Below are 20,072 nucleotides of genomic sequence, written 5' to 3'. Positions count from 1 at the left end.
GAAAATCCTTATTGATGTAGGATTACCTGTAATCCTTGTTGATTACAGAGAAGGAGAAGGCATAATTGCCGACCACCAATAGGAATAGGTTTCCTAGATGGTGAAGAATGCTGATATCCTTATGACTATATAAGGAGGGGTTCTCCTCTAGGTTTTTCATCACAGAGACAGAGAGCAAAGTGTATTCCATTCTCGGAGTTAGAGAGTAAGAGAGGGCAAAGAAGAGAGAGATAGGAAGATAAGAGAGAGTCCTTGTTTTCTTATTCTTTCTTGTTGTACCCATTATAAATATAGTGAAATATCATTTTTTTGCCCGATGGACGTAGGCAAAAGTTTTGCTGAACCCCCTTAAATATATGTTCTTATGCTCGTATCTCTGTGATTGTTTCTCTTGGTGTGCTGTGTTTATTTATGGTTTCCAACTTCACATATTGAACGATTCTTAACAATCAGGACTTATATCTATGAACCAAAGAGCTTTGTCAAACAAAAATACTATTCTTTGGTCTACAATTAAGTAAATGGCCCTTATATATAATCTCAATGTTAATAACCCCAGCTACTTTCCAAGTAAGCAAGTAATTTATAACAAAAAGGAAAAAGGAGCTAGCAATATCAACATTTCAGATCAATCAGCAAAATTGGCATCAATTAAGTATTCATATCAAAAACATTCTAGTGCAACCACCATTGAGTATCAGTAGTGCAACTAGTGCACTTGGAGTAGTGATATCTACAATTGAGTATCTACAATAGTACTTTCGTGTAGTCAAAGGAACAAGTTCAAAAAGTCCATTAAGATGTAGTGATATCAATATTTCAAAACAAGGATTTGCATTGATTACATTTTTGATAGAAAACCATTAAAATGTATTTGATATGACTAGATGCAATACATTACATGTTTTGAAATAACTATATGCAAGGAGTCATTTGAAAATTCATTGTTCGTGTCTTCTAACTCAAATCTTGACATGCACTGATTGCAATAGCTAAAACAACCTTATAATACAACCTTAATTCCCAGAATTGGAATCAGTCAATCCAATTGGGCCCTAATGTTATTTCAGAAGCTAGATAGCCATAGTACCAATCGACTCTTTGACTAACTATATGAATGAGATTGAGTTAACAGCAAACATAAAATTGATAGAGAATGTGAAGCTTAAATGCATTATTATCAGCCAATCCAATTCAAGCAGCTAGAATAAATTCAACTGAAACTGAGCTACGCAATAGGAGAAAGATAAACGCTAAACCCTGAAATTGGCATTCATATATGAATAGGTTTTCTAATTGAATCCCTTGTCTTCATTTCCCTATCCCATCTTTTATCAAATGACCTGCACAAAGTTAGTGCTTAATTTAAAACCATATCAATGCAGTAAGAGCAAGTAGGTTATCGTTCTCAATCGGGGATTAGGGCCTTAATAATTCCTAAAAAATAAAACGTTAGAAAAACAAATCAAAGAATATATATACATTTTTATGATTTACATAAAGAGGGGATTTAGGATTTTTATTTTAATTTAGGGCTAAATACTGTTTAGTACCCTGTGGTTTGTGTCTTATATCAATTCAGTCCCTCGACTTTCAATTTCATCAAAAACACCCCTGCATTATCAAATCTCGTCAAATAGATCCTTCTGTCATTCCTCCGTCAACTGCAGCCGTTAACTTGTTGACCTGGCATTCCACTTCAGCTCCTGTGGGCCCTATCTCTAAGGCAAAATTCTCAAATTGTCCATGCCTCCATTATCCTACCACTGCAGAGCATTGACTTTCTCTGCAACAAGGCCCTGTTTCCGATTCTAGAATAGTATAAGACTAGAGCAACCATTCAACAATCTCGAGATCGGAAGTATCCCTTCGAAGACTATGATCTGGGAGTTGTCAACACACTGCTTGGCTCTTATTTCTGCACAAACAGCTTCCCTAGTTCAACCGGTGATGGAGTTCAATCTTTGGAAATTGATTTCAGCCAAACTCAGTTTCCCAAACTCACTGTCGAACTGGTTTGATGATGAATCGATGATTTATGATGTCAACAACCAGCAACCTTCCCAATATCTCACCTACAGCAGCAGTCGAGACCGAAGCCAAGCCCAGAAATGCTGGAAAAGTCACCGACGTTGAGGAACAATGCCAAAACCGAGAGCAACCCAGAAAGAGACTAAGGCTCAGAGCTTTCTCTGGCTTTGCTTTGCTTCACTTCGCTTCAATGGACGGGCCTGGGTTCTTCTTCTAATTGGGGTTTTTTTCTCCTTCATGGTGACAACTAGGACGTAACTGTGTACTTGGGGTTTATTTATGGAAATGCCATGGGGGAAGAGATGAAATGTCTGAGATGACTTTATCTAGTAATAGCGTACAAGGTAGACCAATATGAATCAATCAATCATCATTCATCCATTCCATGGTTTTGGTATCTTTGCTTTCATCAGACAAAAGATAGGTATTCTACCTTTCAGCAATCACCACCCTCTACAAAATCTTTGAGAATTTCTAATATGGTACTTAATCTTGAGTTTGAATCTCCTCTGCTTAACTGCTTCGGAGGGGAGCTCAATTCAATTGGATTTGATTGCTTATGTGTGTTTCAAGAAAAATTGACAGTATTCCCATTGGCACTGGTTCTCTTTCCAGTTTCGGCGTGGTAAAGAGGACTCTGGCAAGCCCAGTTGTTGAATCAGATTTGTGTGTTTCAAACAGAACTAAAATCCAAGTAAAAATAATTTCTCATTGTGCCCATTAATCGGGAATAATTTCTCAGCAACATGGAGGAAGAACCGATACAGAGATCTGACATATATATACAGGGCCCTTCTAATGAGGGATCCCTTTTTTTGGTCTTTTATAGGGCATTAGACCAACTTTTCGATCATATTTTCACATCTTAACCGTTCAGTTTTTAGGTCCTAATGTATAGATCACTTCTGCATATTTTCAGCCAAATTGGTGATTGTTAAGGCATCCAAAACTACAATTTACACGAACATAACGAATCTGTCGAACTGGAACCATTCATTTATAATGGTAAATTGCAATTTTGTATGCCTTAACAATCATCAAATTGGCTGAAAATTTGCAGAAGTGATCTATACATTAGTTCCTAAAAACTGAACGGTTAAGATGTGAAAATATGATCGAAAAGTTGGTCTAATGCATATCCCTATAAAAGACCAAAAAAAGGGATCCCTCACTAGAAGGGCCCTATATATATATATATATATATATAACACTACTTTCCAAGGAATAATATGCAATGAGCAAAACTGGTAAATCCACATATATGTCTAATGTAACTGAGTAAACAAAAAAGCCGAAGTGAAACTTCCTGTAGTCAACCGACCGCAATACAATTAAGATCATCTTCAACAAAACCAGACCCAAAACCCACTCTTTATTTCGCACGACTTGGCCATATGAACAATGGTAAATTACATGCTCATATTTAACATGTTGAACAAAACTGGGCTTTTACCGCAGAGGCTGCTGGTTATAATGGTTCTTCTCTTTCTTCTTGGGTGCAACAAGTTTTGCTCTCCTGGCAGCAGCCTCTTAAGCAACAGCTTTTGCAGCCGCATCCAGCTCTTTGGTATCTTCTTCTTGGCAGTGATGAAGAGCAACCCAGAAAGCTTAATTTGTTTCAAGAGCTAGGATGAAGTGGTGGTTAGATGGACGGCCACGAATCCATCAAGGAATTTCCTTTTTCTCTAAATCACTTTCTAAAATTGCAGAAACGAGGGAATGGACAATTTGGAAATTTTACCTTAGAGATGGGCCCACAGGAGCTGACATGGAATCCCAGGTTAGCAAGTTAACGGCTGCAGTTGACAAAGGAATGACGGAAGGATCTATTTGACGAGATTTGATAATACAGGGGTGTTTTTGATGAAATTGAAAGTCGAGGGACTGAATTGATGTAGGGCAGTACTAAATAGTATTTAGCCCTTTAATTTAACAACTAAGTAAATATATACATGTGACACATCAAAAAACATAATCAAGTAGAAATTTATGTATGGAATGATTTTTAGATAGAATTAACCACTATTAACACGTTGGCAAGGTTTCAAATATCAAATCACGAATCAAAATATATCATAGCATAGAATCAATCAAGAACAAAGATGAACACATACAAAAATCTTTTTACTTCTCTTAATTAAATTAACTAGATAAACGCACCATAGTTAACCCTATGAAGCATGCAATTACTAGGGGTAGCTAATCACTAACTAAAACAATTTTAACGCATTAAACATATTGGAAGTTTGATAAATTCAAGCAAAAAACACAAGTTAGAACGCTAATCAAGCATGCAAGACTCATTGTTAATTTACCTAAGTAATTTTAGGTTTTCCACTTAAATTATTAAAGCCTAGAACGCTAGCACCTTAATATGGATTCAATTACATGTTTATCAACCTAAGTATGCATCCAAAGATCAATTAACACATAAAAAAGGGGATTGAAGCTCGAAATTAACAATCATGCAAGAATATAATGAAATCGCAATTTTCAATTCAAAAACCTAAAACATAATATGCTTCATAGTATTCAAAAATTACATATCTAAAATCAATACTTCATCATCACAAGAAATCGCAAATGATCATAGAACAATAAAACAAAACCCGAAATCATATTAAAATCGAAAATTGTTTTACAAAGAAACCGAAACCGAAACCGAAAACAAAATAAGGTGTTCATGGTTACACTTTTTGATCTTCAAGGATGCAAGAAGGTTCAAAAGGTGGTGGAATGGATGAGGATCACGGCAGGGATGCTTGAGAGGATGATGCTTCACGGCCTTGAGCTTTGTTTCTTGGATTGTTGCCAAAACTTGGAAGAGAAGGGGAAGTGTTTGTGGCTTTTGATTCTGGATTTTGTGGTGTGTAGAATCGCTTCACAAACTCCCTTTATATAGTGAATGGCAAGGGCTAGGGTATCAAGGTTGAAATCTACTTGTGACATCATCCGGCCAATGAAAATATTCCTTGGGAATTGGAGAGCAAGTCACCTTGTAATGGCCGAAATCTCCCTTGAACCTAGACCTTATTTCGGTCTGCAAGTATGTAGAATGGAATCAGGAATCCAAATTCAAACTATCCCAAATTGTGCATTGCCGAAATTCCTTGAATATTTCTTCTAATTATCACGCCAAAATTCAATATTAATGGGCCATGGACTCCTCAAGATGTCATAGATGATTCTAGAGACTCATGTGTAAGTCACATGCTTCAATCTTCTTGCCAAGCTTCTCAAAATGATCCAATTCGAAAGTCCATCACATGAATTGCTGAAAATTTTCATTTATTCTAGAACATTCTTGAACTATCTTGAGTCATCTTCAAGACACAGCATCTCCTAGTCTCACCAGGTCTCCTAGCAGTATCAAGACTCCTAGTGTCATCAAGTTTCCTAGTCCAACTGGGACTCTGTCATTTCTTCATTTCCCGAACATTATGTTTCTGAGCTCTTTCCTAGTTGAGTTAGGATTCCTACGTCGATTGGGATTCCTTTTCCTGGTAGAACTGGGGAAACTTCATTTCTCCATTTCTTCTCATTTCTGTGCTCTTTACTCCTTACCTTCCATTTCCAAACTCAAAACTACCGAAACACACCAAAGAAGTTAGAAATGATAATGTTAAGAAAATAACTAAGCAAAATGTAGAGAGAAATGTACTAAAAATATAGTCGAAATTAGTCTCAACATCAAGAACCGAAACAATAGGCGTTTGGCTAATCATAAGATTAGGGAGAGAAAGAGATGTGAAAAATCAGACCACAGTTCATGAGGTACCAAGGAACAGCGAAGACGGCATTGATGAGAATGATGCCGGCCATGACATACTTGTTGGCACCGTTATACAAGTAGTGATTGTCGTACAACTACAATTGACTATCACTCAGAGCCATAACCATGCCAAATCAGTATATCAAAAACATTGGGAGTAATTACATAATACCAATTACACATCTAACTAGAACTAAGGTTTAGAGAACATACCTTTCGAAATATCCTTTTCGGAAACTACCGGCAGATCCTCTTTCTCTTCGTTTTCTCCAGGCTCCTTTTCAGCTTCAGCCTCCTCTTTGTCCTCAACAGGAGCTTCTTCTTCAGGTTTCTTCTCCTCCAAGGCTTTGGATGCCACCGATACCAAGAAATCAAGTCAAGATTGAGACTTGGACAGAGAATTGCAGAAACCCTAAATTTGTGGGTGTTGGGAAATGAACCATAGAAATCACAAGGGTTTAGTAGCAGGAGAGAAATGGGTGATCTAAGAGGTAATCAAGACAAGAAGAAAAGGATTTAGAAAGTGAGATTTGGGAATTGGGGAATCAAAATCGAGGATTATGATGTTTGGGGTGATTCGGGAGGGGTGTGAATATAAAAGGGCGGGAGGGTTTGGTGGAGGTAGAGAGAACTGAGGGTGGAGTCGGTGAAGCGGAGAACAGTGACGACAAGGATTTGAGTCTATATATCAGGGAAGAAAGAATAGAAGCAAGAAGCTGGACTGGGAGAGAGGCTTAGCCTAAGCCTGTTTGACCATTTTGTCAGAGCAAATACTCTTAGAAGCTATCCCAAGATCTGAAGAAACGAAACGGCAGACGATGAATTGATGACGGAGGTTATCAAATCTCACGGTTTTGATTTCTAGGGTTTCTGTTCGGAGGGAGAGAAGAATGGACCTTTGATTTCGGGTGTGTTCGAGTGTTCTCGACTATTTGGGAAGGAGAAGAATTAAGTGGTCATCTAGTTCGGCCATCAATAAAGACCTGGTCAAGTTGTTTGGTAGAAGACTTCAATAATTTGTTTAAAGTTTCTCTGATAATAGATAATTAACCTACTGTTGTATGAGTGTAGGATGACAAAGTAGGTCAGGGAGGGAAAATTTGCCGCATGTGCCTAAATATGTTTGATTTGAGTGAAACTTTGCCGGACTCTGCAACCTAGTTTCATGATCAGACAATAGAACTATAACAATCTGTTGTACAAATTTGTGCATCTTGCACAAGGTACACCTAGTAGGATTTGTCAAATTTCATACAATATTCAATCATACAACGGATAAAAATATACTGTTGTGTGTAGAGTTCAACTTTTATATTGGTGAGCTTGTTCTGGGAGGGAATTAAGAGCTCAAAATGGAGGGCAATCAACCTCCCATTTACACCACAGAAAAAGTTTAACTCTGTTGTGCAATATTTTTCTAAAGAAAAGGTTTTCAATTTGCATACATTCAAACAACATAAATATATTTGTATCGCTGTATAATAGAGTTTATGTTAATGCACAACAACAGATTTCTATTCTGTCATCTTATGAGTGTTGTGTATTTCGATTTTTGTAGTAGTTAATATATAAGCTTCGCAATGGAGATGAGATATTTGAAGATGACTCCGAAGAAGATGATGGCTTGTCTAGTGAGGAGGATGTGGAGCTTGAAGTCATACACCACACCCCCTTATTTATTAAGGCCTTACTTGAACATGATTCCGAAGAGGAGGATGACTTGTCTAGTGAGAAGGATGTGGTGCTTGAATTCATGCACCATAATCTCTTATTCATTGAGGCAGATATCCCTAAGGAGGAAGAGAGTCCTTCAATACCTTGTAATGATGAAGAGGTTGGAAATCCAAGGACTTTCTCTCTTCCCACATGCATCCAAAGAGATCCATCATGAACTTTTCAAGGTTGAGAGTAGAACATTAAGCACTTATGTACTTAATAAGAAGATTGAGATCAAAATACTTTTACCTCTCAATCCACCATTTAGTGACCAATGTTTCTACAATGAAGTGATGGATTGAAAAGGAAGTGGAGCACTTGCACTCTACCTTTCCCATCACTCTCAAGATCTTTTACCACATATTATTCCTAAAAGCATCATTTTGACATGATTTGAAAAGGAGGAGGCAAGGATATTGACCCCTAAAAGAAAAATTGAGAAGAAGAGGAAGGCTCTTTTAGTCAGCAATTGGATTATTCATTGATAGTTCTTGGTCTTGCCTCTATGACACGTCAAGGAGTCCCTTAACCCCAAACAATATGGTGGTCGTACTTGAGAAGTATCCACCTTGACAAATATCACGTTTTATGGACCGACAATGAAGTCCTTAAACAAAGCGCTCGCTAAGGAGGAAACCCTAGCACATCATCGGTAGTATTTTTTCCTTTCATAGTTTCTTTTATTAGTTAATAAAGCTTTTTAGTCATTTGGAAGAGGATGGGAGATGCGCGGAGTTGGAAATTTGAAGAAAGATTGAATGTGGTAGTGAACAGTTTCTGTCCAGAAAGTTTGGTTGATTTTGGGTAGCTATATTTTCCAATATGCATATTATTTTGAGCTGAATTCTCTATTTATTTACTATTGCTGGCCAAATTTTGACACCTTTGAAATCTTGTAACTCCAGTTATTTAGTGGTCAATTCATGAATGTCAGAATATAGGCAGCTTCTATACAGTGACTTTGTGAAGCTACACTCTGTACATATCATGCAATTTGGAGCTAAATTCTTTTAGAGATGTATCTTCACATATCATTCATATGCTGGAAAAACAATTTTTAATTTGATCATCCTAACTTCAAATATAGTGTTTCAAGTGAACAGAGGTCAGAAACAGGGCACAACAGAATCTGGCAGAACATAACAGTAAGTTTGGAGGCTAATAACTATTGACTCAGCATGGATATTTTAGTGAAATTTTATCATCAGGTAACCTCATGAGTCTAATTTAATTTCCAGTTGGTCTTACCCTCTTTGCACCTCTGGAACTTCATATATTGCAATTTTGGTAACTGAGGATCAGCAGCAGACTTCATGATAGACCGAAAACTTTGACCAGTTATGGTTTTCATCTCAGTTTGAGATAGGTGGCTCACTATGGATAGAAATATCTCTGAGTCTATTTTCCAATAAAAGTAGTCTCACTTACTTATCGGTTCCTGAGTTTGAGACATGGTCATTTGAAGATAAAAGGTCATTGCTGGAAGTTTTTTGCACTCATTAGTTTTTGGTCACTTGGGTTGGTTGAACTTCTCGCACTTCAATTCTTCAATGAAGCCATTATAGGGCTACTATGAGGGGAGTTGGAGGTGGCAAAACCTATGAGTTTATGGCGGACCCTTGTCCTTATTCTTTGAAGTGACCATTGGGCAACACATTGCTCTAGGACATTTTGTGTTCTAAATGGAGTTGATCATTTCTTATGATCATGGAGCATATATAAGCAAGTCAAGGCCTTGTGCCTTGAAGTTGGTGTATTATATTAGTCTTCTCCGAAGGTCATGAGCAATGGAGGATCACCAAAAGGGTGTCTCTGAATCTTATTCTCCACATTTAGACTTTCATTTTGATAGTTAATTCTTGTGTCTACTACCGGACTTCACTCTCATGCTTAAATCCAACATGGATTTGGCTTTCGAGCTCACTTGCCAATATTGATGACAATGTTGGTTTTAAGAGTGGGAGTGAGGGCTCGGGTGCCCTATTTTCTTGAAAAACATAAAATAAATAAATAAATAATTTTCAAAAATTCAAAAAGATTTTTTTTATTTTTATATTAGTTTTTTTTTAAATTATATTTTAGATATTATTGCGTTTTCCAACTCCAATGACGAGACATGAACTTAACTTGTTGTGATTGTAGATAGATTGAGCTTGATCCAGGACTTTGAATTTGTTTTGTGATTAAATGTATATGTGATCTATGCTTGATTATATGTGTGCACATAGCCCTTGTTAGGTTGGTTCATCATAGTTAGAAGCATGTTGAGGAGTTGATTAACTTGCGTATGCATACCCTTATCTGTGAGATTTTGTGTCTATATTTACAATGTATGCATTGTTCATTCACTCTTTCATGTGTGTGCATTTTCATGACAACATGTATCTCTAGAACTTGCATGAGACCTCTCAAGGCTACTTGTTAGCTCACAACAAGATGGAAAGGATTGAGATATTAGGATTAATTACCACCATGGCCAAAGAAGCATGTGCCCAAAGACATTTATCATTAGATTGCAACTTTGAGCCTATTTATATGTTTATGCTTTTTATTCATTACCACCACAAATTCCTACATATCCTATATACTTTTATCCTACCATTCCATGGTAGTTGGGTAAGCGATTCGAGATAATGACTTTACGTGGATTTTGTTTTTCCCTATCATTCATTTCTATTAGCCACTCGCCCTAAACCCCATCACAACCAAATAAAAGACCTCTTGATCTTAAATGTTGTGACCTACCTAGTGGAGATGAGATCGAAAATCAAGCATATGGCGGTGTGTGTTGTAAAATTGTTTTTGAGTGAAATACATATAACCCGTAAACACTTTAGCATAAATATTTAGTCATGAATCTTTGTGAGTTTTGTAGGTTATATTAGGTCTTCTATGTGTCTATTTGATTATGGTAGATTAAATTGACAGTACTTGACTATTGCAAGCATATACTTGGATATAAAATTGAAAACACCCCCATAATTCGCGGGATAAAATGTAATTACTCCAATGAAGAAATTTGAAGCCCCTATTCAGGTGTAAAATTTGGGAACAACCTATATGACTCAGCTTCGTTCCTCACTCCTCTCTATTTCATCTCTCTCTTAGACATCCTGCCATGTCCAACGTAAGGTACTATATTAATGCAAAGTTAATATTTTTTGTTCCTAACATACTATATTATTTTTATTCTTAATTAGGTACACTTTGACGTGGAAATAGAACATCCAAAAATTATCTATTTTGTGAATGATAAGATGCGCTCGGCGTATACTCAATTCCAGTGGAAGTTGCACAATCACTACCAAAAATGTGGCACATCTGTTCGGGGACGAGCCACACTTCCTCCACCTAATCTATGGGGTGAGAGATCGACAGAGGAGTGGCATTGGCTATGTGATAAAATCTACACCAATCCAAAATATATTGTATGTATTCTTCACTCCTTTATTTTTTCAAAATATTTTTATTGTTGTATGTTTTTTTAAAAGAAATAATATTACAGTTTTATGCTTTGATTAAAAATTTTAGTGTACATAATTAACCTCACAATATTTATAAATGATAAATGCGAGAAGAATTCAACTAGCCGAAAGAGACAAAGGAGTACGCATCGTGGCGGAGCTATGCCTTTCATTCAACATGCTTTGAGGACAGCCAAGGTAAATTTTATGAGTTTCAAGTGAGTTAATTAAAATGTTATCTTGAATAATTGTTAATTTGGGAGATTTTTTTAAATTGCAGGAGGGCAATCCTTTGTCTTTCATTGACAATTGGGCAGCTATGTATCAAGATTCAAATAGCAATTGGGTTAGTGATGTTGCACGTGATAAATATGTAAGTATTGTTATCAATTTTGTTAAAGTCGTATTAGTTTTGGGAAAATAATTACTATTTAAATATATAAGTAAATAACATATTAATTTTTGTTTTTATATTTTATTTTTGTAGGATCGACTGAAAAATAAGAGAGAAGAGCATAAGGAGAAACTAACCCTAGAGGCACCAGAGGGTACTCCACCAGAATCTGTACAAGTTACTGCGCGTGATGAGATTCCAATCATGGCTGAAGAGTGTGGAAGGAAGGGAAAAAGAGTTCGTGGTTTAGGCTCGTTTCCTCGCATGGAGCTTCCAACTGTTACATCTTCAACAGCTGTGAGTTCTGAGATGAACGTAATGCAAGATAAAGTGAAGAAGCTTGAATCAACTGTGGACACTATGCGGTCACAAAATGCACAGCTAATGACAATGTTGAAGAAGTTCCTGATGAATAACCAAGGCTGCTTTGCTGATACAGAAAACATTGACATGAATATTGTAGTACCCAACAATGAAGAAGATGATGTCTTTGGAAGAGATGAAGACGGTGTCCAAAACAATGGAGATAATTCTGAAACAGAGGATTTGGAGGAAGATTTGTGATTCATAAAGTCATTTTTAGTAATTTTTGGATTAGGATTTAGCTAGTCTAGCTTGGCAAACAATTTTTCTTTTTATTAGCTATTATTATTTTTGGGTAGAATTTTGTAAACTCTATTTGATTTATGATTTAATAAATTTTTGATTATTATTAATAAATTAATTTTTTAAATATTCAAATTATTTTGAAATTTTTAAATAAATAATTATCAAATGAGACAAACAATCCAGCCTCATTTAAAGTCATTTGCAACAAACAATGATTCTATTGCATATGTTGCAATTCATTATATGCAACATTATATGCGATCTTGCCTATTATTTTTTTCAACAAATATTTATTCTTGCATTTTATATTTTCGACAACTATGCTATAATGCTAATTTGACATATCTTTATGAAGATATTGGCGACAATCCAGAGTTGTCGTAAAAAGACTAAATTTCTCGCTTAATTAAATATGCAACACCTTTGGGTTGTCGCAACCAGTTGTCGCGTAATGTGTTTTACTGATTGTCAAAAGCGACGAAATAACAGGGTTGTCGTTTTTTCAATATGCGACGCAATATGTTCCTCGACGAAATTATAGGAGACAAACAAGAAGCCTCGCATATAATTTTCTACAACAAATGCATATGTGTCACATATTAATATATGCAACAAAAATGAAACCTCGCAGTTATTTTTTGCAACAAAAAAACTCTCGCATATAAATTTTCGATCAAACATATAAGGGAAAATGATCATTTACCCAATTTTAGGCTAAAAATTGCCCACTTGCTCCACCAACTGTTTTTTAACCCCATTTACCCAAAACACTCTAAGGGATTATTTCCCCTTTACCCAATTAATTCTTTTTCCTTTTTTTTTTTAGACTTTTTTGCCCTCTCCTTCTTTCTCACTTAGAGAGAGAAGTCACCCTCCACCTTGCTATGCTCCGGTGACCAGTGGCCGGCGCGGTCTCCGGCGAACGGTGACCGGATTCCGACGATCGATGACCGGAATCCGGAATCCGGCTATTCGAAATCCCACGACCGATGACCGGAATCCGGAATCCGGCTATTATTGCCCCCCAGTAATCATATTACTGCCCCCCAATAATCATATTATTGCCTCCCAATAATCATATTATTGTCGTCCAGTGAATTGTATGAACTCCCAAAACCAAATGAATACACTACAGGCACAATTGATCAATTTATAATCATATTATTGGCTCCCAGTAATCATATTATTGCCTCCCAATACAAAGTCCAATGTCTCTACTGCCTCCCAATAGACCACCAAAAATTCACATTTTTGTAGGATTCACAGATAATTTGACTTTAATACACAGAAAACAACATGTAACTTATCAAAACACCACACTATAGTGATCTCTGTCCCTCGTATCAAAGTCTACTGGGGGCCAATAATGTGTCTACTGCCCCCCAGTAGACCCCGACCCGAATTCCCACATCGGGACCAGCTCCTCCGGGTGCTTCCAGCACGAGCAGCAGCGACTGGGACGATGAGCTTTGACGGTGGGCTCGAGGTCGGCGAAGGTTACGCCTAGGATATGCTTGCCTGCACCGATCTCGGAGAATAAGACGGTGGGCTTTGACGGTGGGCTCGGGTCGGCGAAGATTACGCCTGGGATATGCTTGCCGGCACCGATCTCGGAGAAGAAGATGGTGGGCTTTGACGGTGGGCTCGAGTTCGGAGAAGATTACGCCTGGGACATGCTTGCCGGCACCGATCTCGGAGAAGATGGTGCTGAAGGTGTCGTGGCTTGGCATCTGGCAGTCCGACTGGGGGGGGAAGGGGGAGAGAGAGAGAGAGAGAGAATCGGTGAGGGGGAGAGAGAGAGAGAGAGAGAGAGAGATTAAAATGAGGGTAATTATGTCAGTAGAAGTTAGATTGGGTAAATGGGGTCAAAAAACTCTTAGTGGAGCAAGTGGGCAATTTTTAGGTTAAAATTGGGTAAGTGGTCACGGCCCCAACATATAAACCTCACTGATGGAATATGCAACGTAAACAAGGTCTCCTATATTGGAAATTGTAACAAATATAAAGTCTCGCTTATAGCATTCTGTAACGCACTCTCTTGTCTTGCAAGATGTCATATGCGAGGAACGAATTGCGTCGCCAATTGAAAATGCAACAAACATCCAAACCTCGCATATGAAATATGCGACGTAAACAAAGCCTCGTATATTAAAAATAGTGACAAATATAAAGTCGATCTCGCATATAGTTTTTGGTAACACATTTGTGAGTGTCACAATATGTGATATGCGAGCAACCAATTGTGTCGCATATTGGAAAAGCGACAACTGTGTAATTTTGTCGTTTTTGACAATCAGTAAAACACATAAGGCAACAACTGGGAGTTGTTGCGACAACCCAAAGTCGTCGCATTTTCAATTCAGCGAGAAATTTTGACTTTTTACGACAACTTTGGGTTGTCGCCGATGACAATTTCTCTTGTAGTGAACTGTCTATCAAACAATGAATAATTAAAGAGATATGAGCCATAAAAGAACACCTTGGATCTTTAAGGAGAGAGAAAAGCACAGTATCAATGGAAAGAAGATGATATTGAGGAACATTTGATGCCATCGATCTCTTCTTCTTCTTCTTTTTTCTTTTTTTTTTTTTAATTCCTTAACCCACCTCATTCTTATATATGCCAGTGAGAATCGAACTCATGACTTTTGTGATGTTGGAATTATAACTTACTAACATGTCACAGCTCACTGGCTTAACGCAGCTTAATCCTATATGAGGAAGAGTCGATGCATGAATTCAGTATGAAGATGGTGAATTCACAGAGAAAAGTATGAGTTCTGCAATTGTAGAGAATTAGTTACAACGAAAAATGAAGCAGATGGATAAGTGGTATTTTTCAGACTAACTGAATTACATATAACAAATATGCTTTCATAGTATTAGCTTGATATAGTCATACAATCGGATAGGAAGCATGCTTAGCGAGGCCACAAAGACCTGCACCATATGTTTCAGTTCTAAGAATTCTCATGTAGCCCTTTTCACCCCACTTCTCCCCCCATGAATTCTTAATTAGCCAGTAGTTGGTGCCATTTTCAGTCCCGTACCCAATAATTGTGACAGCATGGGTCAGTATGTGACCGCAAGAACCATTAAACACTCCACCTCTGTATAACTGAAATTCCCTTCCATGACCCTCGATGGCAGTCGAGACTGGTTGCATGGAAACAGCCTCGAGTAGAGCACTTTGATTGTTGGATGGTACATTTTTATAACCAGTTATCCGGGCAGCATGCATAGTTTCCTTTTGAGTGTCGCATTTTCGGACCGTTGACACATTAGAAGTGCTCAGGTATGGGTACTTTTCTTCACTAGCAATTCCTCCATTTGTCTTTATGTATTCAAAAGCTGATCGGACGCTACCACTTTCGCAGCCAATGTTGCGGTCACACTCCAAAAGTTGTTGCTCGGACAGCGAGACCAATTGGCCGGTTTTGATTTTCGTAATCCCTTCCACTGCTGCCGCCGCAGCAAATGCCCAGCAAACAGCTACACATATCATACAAAAAATTAATGGAGGAATTTTCTCAATTAAGCGAATGAGTTGATACCGGAAATAAATAATACAAGGAAGGTTTGAGAGATATAGGGTGATAGCTTCTCAATAACTTACTACATGAACATTGATCCTTAATAGAGGTGACGGCTCCTTGTTCCCTCCAGTCAAGGCTAGTTGGAATATCATCAATGGACAGGCTTCGGTATGTGTTAGTATAGTGTTGGCATTCCTTCTTCACAAAACTCTACTCATTAAGAAGCCCAAGGTTGCAGCCCAAGCCCATAATTGTTTAATTACAATTGTTGTGGTTGCCTTGCTGTCAGCTTCCCCATCTTAGCATGATTGCAACTTGCCTCTTCTTATCTTGCTGTCAAAGACCCACGTGAAGACTTGAAGATCAGTTTGCTGGCAGCTTCCCCACTTTAGCTTGATAGAGAAATTGCAACTTAATTACTTCCTCTTCTCTTGTGTGTGGCTACCTTGCTGTCGAAAGCCAAAGGCAAAGTTTGAAGACTAGTTCAATTGGAACTTGCTACCTCATCAGTTTGCTGCTTTGCTGCCTTATTGTCGTGCTTCCTCATCCCATCTCATCTTGTTGTCTTGTCCAAGATCAAGCTTCAACCTTGCAGTTCAAAAGAAGACCCCTCTTCCCATGGCTCAAGTAAGCTCATGCATGGCATCTCTTTCTCAAACCCAATGGTTTTTCATGGGTTCCATTCCTATGTCAGTTTTGATTATGGAGCTTGAGTGTTTTGGTTTCTTGAATTGGTATTCCCAATTGAAATTAGGAGCATGGGTTTACATGGGCAATCTGAAATTATGGGTATGAGTTTACCATCTCCAATTGAGTTTAAGGGTTCTTTGAGTGAACTGTGCTTTCTCTTCCTCCTATATATATATGGGTTCTCTGTTCATTCTCAAGCATTGAAAATATTTGGGTTTTCAATCCCTTTGTTGTTTAAAGTTCTATCTCTTTGGTTTTCTGTTTTTCAAAGTGTCTTGTTCCATGTTGAAAACAATTTGAAAAACAACAAACCATTCAATCATTCATACATATCATATCTTGCATCCCATGAGGTCATTTGGGTATTGCAAACTTCAAAGGTGAAATCTCCAAGAAGAACTTGCTGCGTTCATAGCTTGTTTCATAGCTGAGATTTCTGAGTTGTTCACTTGTGTAAACAATTAGCAAGAGTTAAGTACAAACAGTCTAGTGAGTCAGTCTAGAATGGTTGCCGAGTTCAGTGCAATCACTGTGTTGTAATCTTGTAATTTGGTTTCATAGTGAATTGGTTTTGGTCTTTCAAGAGTTAAAGGCCACGCAGATGTTTTCCCTCGATAGGGTGTTTACTGCGTTAACAAAAATCTGTGTTCTTTAATGCTTTAGTTGGTTTGCTTGATTGTTCAATATATTCTGTTCAATATCAGCACTCAGGATTGATCACCCAGTTGCAATCCCTGAGAAAGTTTTGAACGAAAAAAAATTGGTTGTGAGCCTATTCACCCCCCTCTAGGCTCCTTCTAGGATCTTCAATTGGTATCAGAGCGGGTCACTAACCTGTGTTAGTGTGTTCCTCTGGACTCCTAGAATGGACCGTGATAGAGTCTCTAGTTCCATTAACTCTCCTCCATATTTTGATGGGAAAGATTATTCTCAATGGAAAGTAATGATGATGGCTTTCCTGCAATCTCAAGAGGATAAGTTGTGGAACATTATAGAGAAGGGTTGGATAGAACCAACTAAAAAGGAAACTGAAACTTCAAATCCTATTCCTAAACCAAGAGGTGAGTGGACTGTTGCTGAGCAATTTGATCACAAATGTGATACTAAAGCTCGCTATAGCCTTTTCGCTGCCTTGTCGGATAAGGAAAGAAAAAGAATTACAAATTGTCCAACTGCTAAAGCTTCTTGGGAATTACTTCAAACCACTCATGAGGGTAACAAAAAGGTGAAGGCACAAAAACTTCAAAGCCTTGTGCTTGAATTTGAAGAAATGACTATGAGAGAGGATGAATCTGTTGATGACTTCCATAGTCGCCTCATCAATATTACCAATCAATGTCATGGGTTGGGTGATCCTATTTTAGAGCATAGAATTGTGAAAAAGTTTCTTCGAGCTCTTCCTCCTAGTTTTGAGGCTAAGCAAATTGCCATTGAGGAAGCTCAAGATCTTGATTCATACTCATTAGATGAGCTTGTAGGAAATTTGAAAACCTTTGAGTCAAAAAGGAGAAAGGGTAAGAAAGAAAAATCAATTGCTTTAAGCACTTTGAAAAAAGAAGAAGACCCTTCTGATTTTAATCTAGATGAATTTGCTCTTCTCACAAAACAGTTCAAAAAATTTCTTAAATCCGGAAGGCCATTCTCTTCTAAAAATTTTTCTGGTTCCACTTCTTCCAAAAGAAATCAAATCGATGATGCTTCTAATGACAAATACTCAAAGTCTTCCAAGCCTTTTCAAAAGAAGTTTTTCAGTGAAAAACCAAAATGTTTTGAGTGTCAAGGATATGGTCATCTTGCTGCTGATTGTGCAAACAAGAAATATAAGTCTCAATCAAATAGAGCTTTTAAAACCTCTTGGAGTGATAGTGAATCTGAAACTCAGTCCGACCATGAAGAGGAAAATGTTGCTCTTGTTGGTACCACCCAAAATGAGTCCTCAGATGAATCTAATGATGATGAGCACTCCGAGGAGGTAGCCTCTAACAAGTTCCAGCAACTGTACAAGGCCTCAAAAATAATGATTGGAAAGACTGAGGAATTGAAGGATCAACTTGCTGTTTGTGAAAAAGAAAAATCTGGGATAGCTGAGAAGTTGCAATCCTGCAAGAAGAAGTGGGAAATTGAAAGAAATGCATTGGTAAGTCAAGTGGAGACTCTGCAAGAGAACTTGAATGCTCAAATCAGGTTAGTCAATTCTTTAACTTCTGAAAAAATCTCTCTTGAAAAATCCTTACATGATTCTCAAGAAAAGTTTTCAAAATTTTCAATTGGATCTGATAAAGTTTCTAAAATGATTGGAATGGGCAAAGTTGATAGGGACAAAAAGGGTCTTGGTTTTCATTCTGGAGAAAGCTCCTCTAAGAAGCCAACTATTTTTGTGAAAAGTAGGTTGCTGCCTAAAGAAAATGTCCCTAAGTCATCCAAAAAATTCATTCCTATTTGTCACCATTGTGGTATTACTGGACACATTAGACCAAGGTGTCATAAACTCAGAAATAGTCCTCAAAAGTCTACAAGGTCTCATGAAAACTCTCTGCTTCTTTCTTTACAGTCAACTCTGGAAAAATCTTTGAAAGAATTTGGTAGGATTGCTAAACTTGTTGCAATCCCGAGAAAAGAAAATGTTGTTTGGGCAAAGAAAAATAAGTCATTTCATCCACTTGCTTCTACTGATTTTAAACCCTTTGACATTTGTGGAACTGATTCTGAACCTTATGAAATGTGTCTTCTATCCTCTTTATGTTTCTCACATGTTGAAGAAAATGACTCCATTGCTACTTGTTTGGTTGCTCTTACGGCTCTATCATCTAGAAAAGCTGATACTTGGTATTTGGATAGTGGGTGCTCTAGGCACATGACAGGTGATAAAAACTGGTTCTCATCCTTCTATGATGAGGCTATCAGTGGTTCTGTCACTTTTGGTGATGGAAAGAAAGCAAAGGTTGTGGGAAAAGGGATTGTAACTGCTCCTGGTATCCCAAATTTAAAAAATGTGTTGTATGTTGAAGGGCTCCAAGCTAATCTTATTAGTGTGAGTCAATTGAGTGATGACTTTGAAGAGGTTAGATTCAATAAGCTGAGATGTCTTGTTCTTGATGGTAAGGGTAAGAGTGTTATGGGTGGACTACGGTCCAAAGATCATTGTTATTGTGTCAATGCTAATGATTCTGTTTCTTCTCAGATTTGTCTTAGTTCCTCCTCGACTGATGATACTCTAAATCTTTGGCATAGACGGCTCTGCCATGTGAACTACCAAGACTTGGTGAAGCTCTCCACCAAAGAAGGGGTAAGGGGTTTGCCCAAATTGAGTGGGAAACCAATCGGTATGTGTGAGGGTTGCAAGCTTGGTAAGCAAACTCGTTCCTCACATAGGGTCATTAATTCTATGTCTACTTCACAACCTTTGGATTTAATGCATATGGATCTGGTTGGACCTGTTCAAACCAAAAGCTTAGGTGGTAAGAAGTACTTACTTGTTCTAGTCGATGATTTTTCTAGGTTCACTTGGGTGAAATTTTTGAGTGAAAAATCTGATGCTTTTGACAACTTTCAAAACTTGTGCAAAATGATTTCAAATGAGCAATACTCTTCAAATAAATGCATTGTAAGACTTAGAACTGATCATGGAACTGAATTTGAAAATGCTTCATTTGATGAGTTTTGTAATGATATGGGAATTAAGCATGAGTTCTCGGCTCCTATAACTCCTCAACAAAATGGTGTTGTGGAAAGGAAAAATAGGGTTTTAATTGAATTGGGAAGAGTTTTGTTAAACTCTGCTGGTCTTGCTCATACTTTTTGGGCAGAAGCAATTAGCAATGCTTGCTATACCATCAATAGAGTCATCTTTAGATCGGGAA

At 37.6% G+C, this 20,072-nt stretch overlaps 1 protein-coding gene across 1 annotated transcript; it reads right to left on the bottom strand.

Annotated features, from left to right (window-relative positions):
- Positions 1–14,882: 14,882 nt before the first annotated feature.
- Positions 14,883–15,491, bottom strand: LOC112203314 (senescence-specific cysteine protease SAG12). Its single transcript, XM_024344302.1, has one exon. It carries the CDS (start codon positions 15,489–15,491, stop codon positions 14,883–14,885), a length of 609 nt encoding a protein of 202 aa, XP_024200070.1.
- Between the last annotated feature and the right edge of the window lie 4,581 nt (positions 15,492–20,072).

The sequence above is a fragment of the Rosa chinensis genome, chromosome 5 (assembly GCF_002994745.2).
Source record: "Rosa chinensis cultivar Old Blush chromosome 5, RchiOBHm-V2, whole genome shotgun sequence".
Classification (NCBI taxonomy): Eukaryota; Viridiplantae; Streptophyta; class Magnoliopsida; order Rosales; family Rosaceae; genus Rosa; species Rosa chinensis.
The sequence above is the reverse complement of the archived record's forward strand: the minus strand, read 5'-3'. Positions and strand labels throughout refer to the sequence as shown.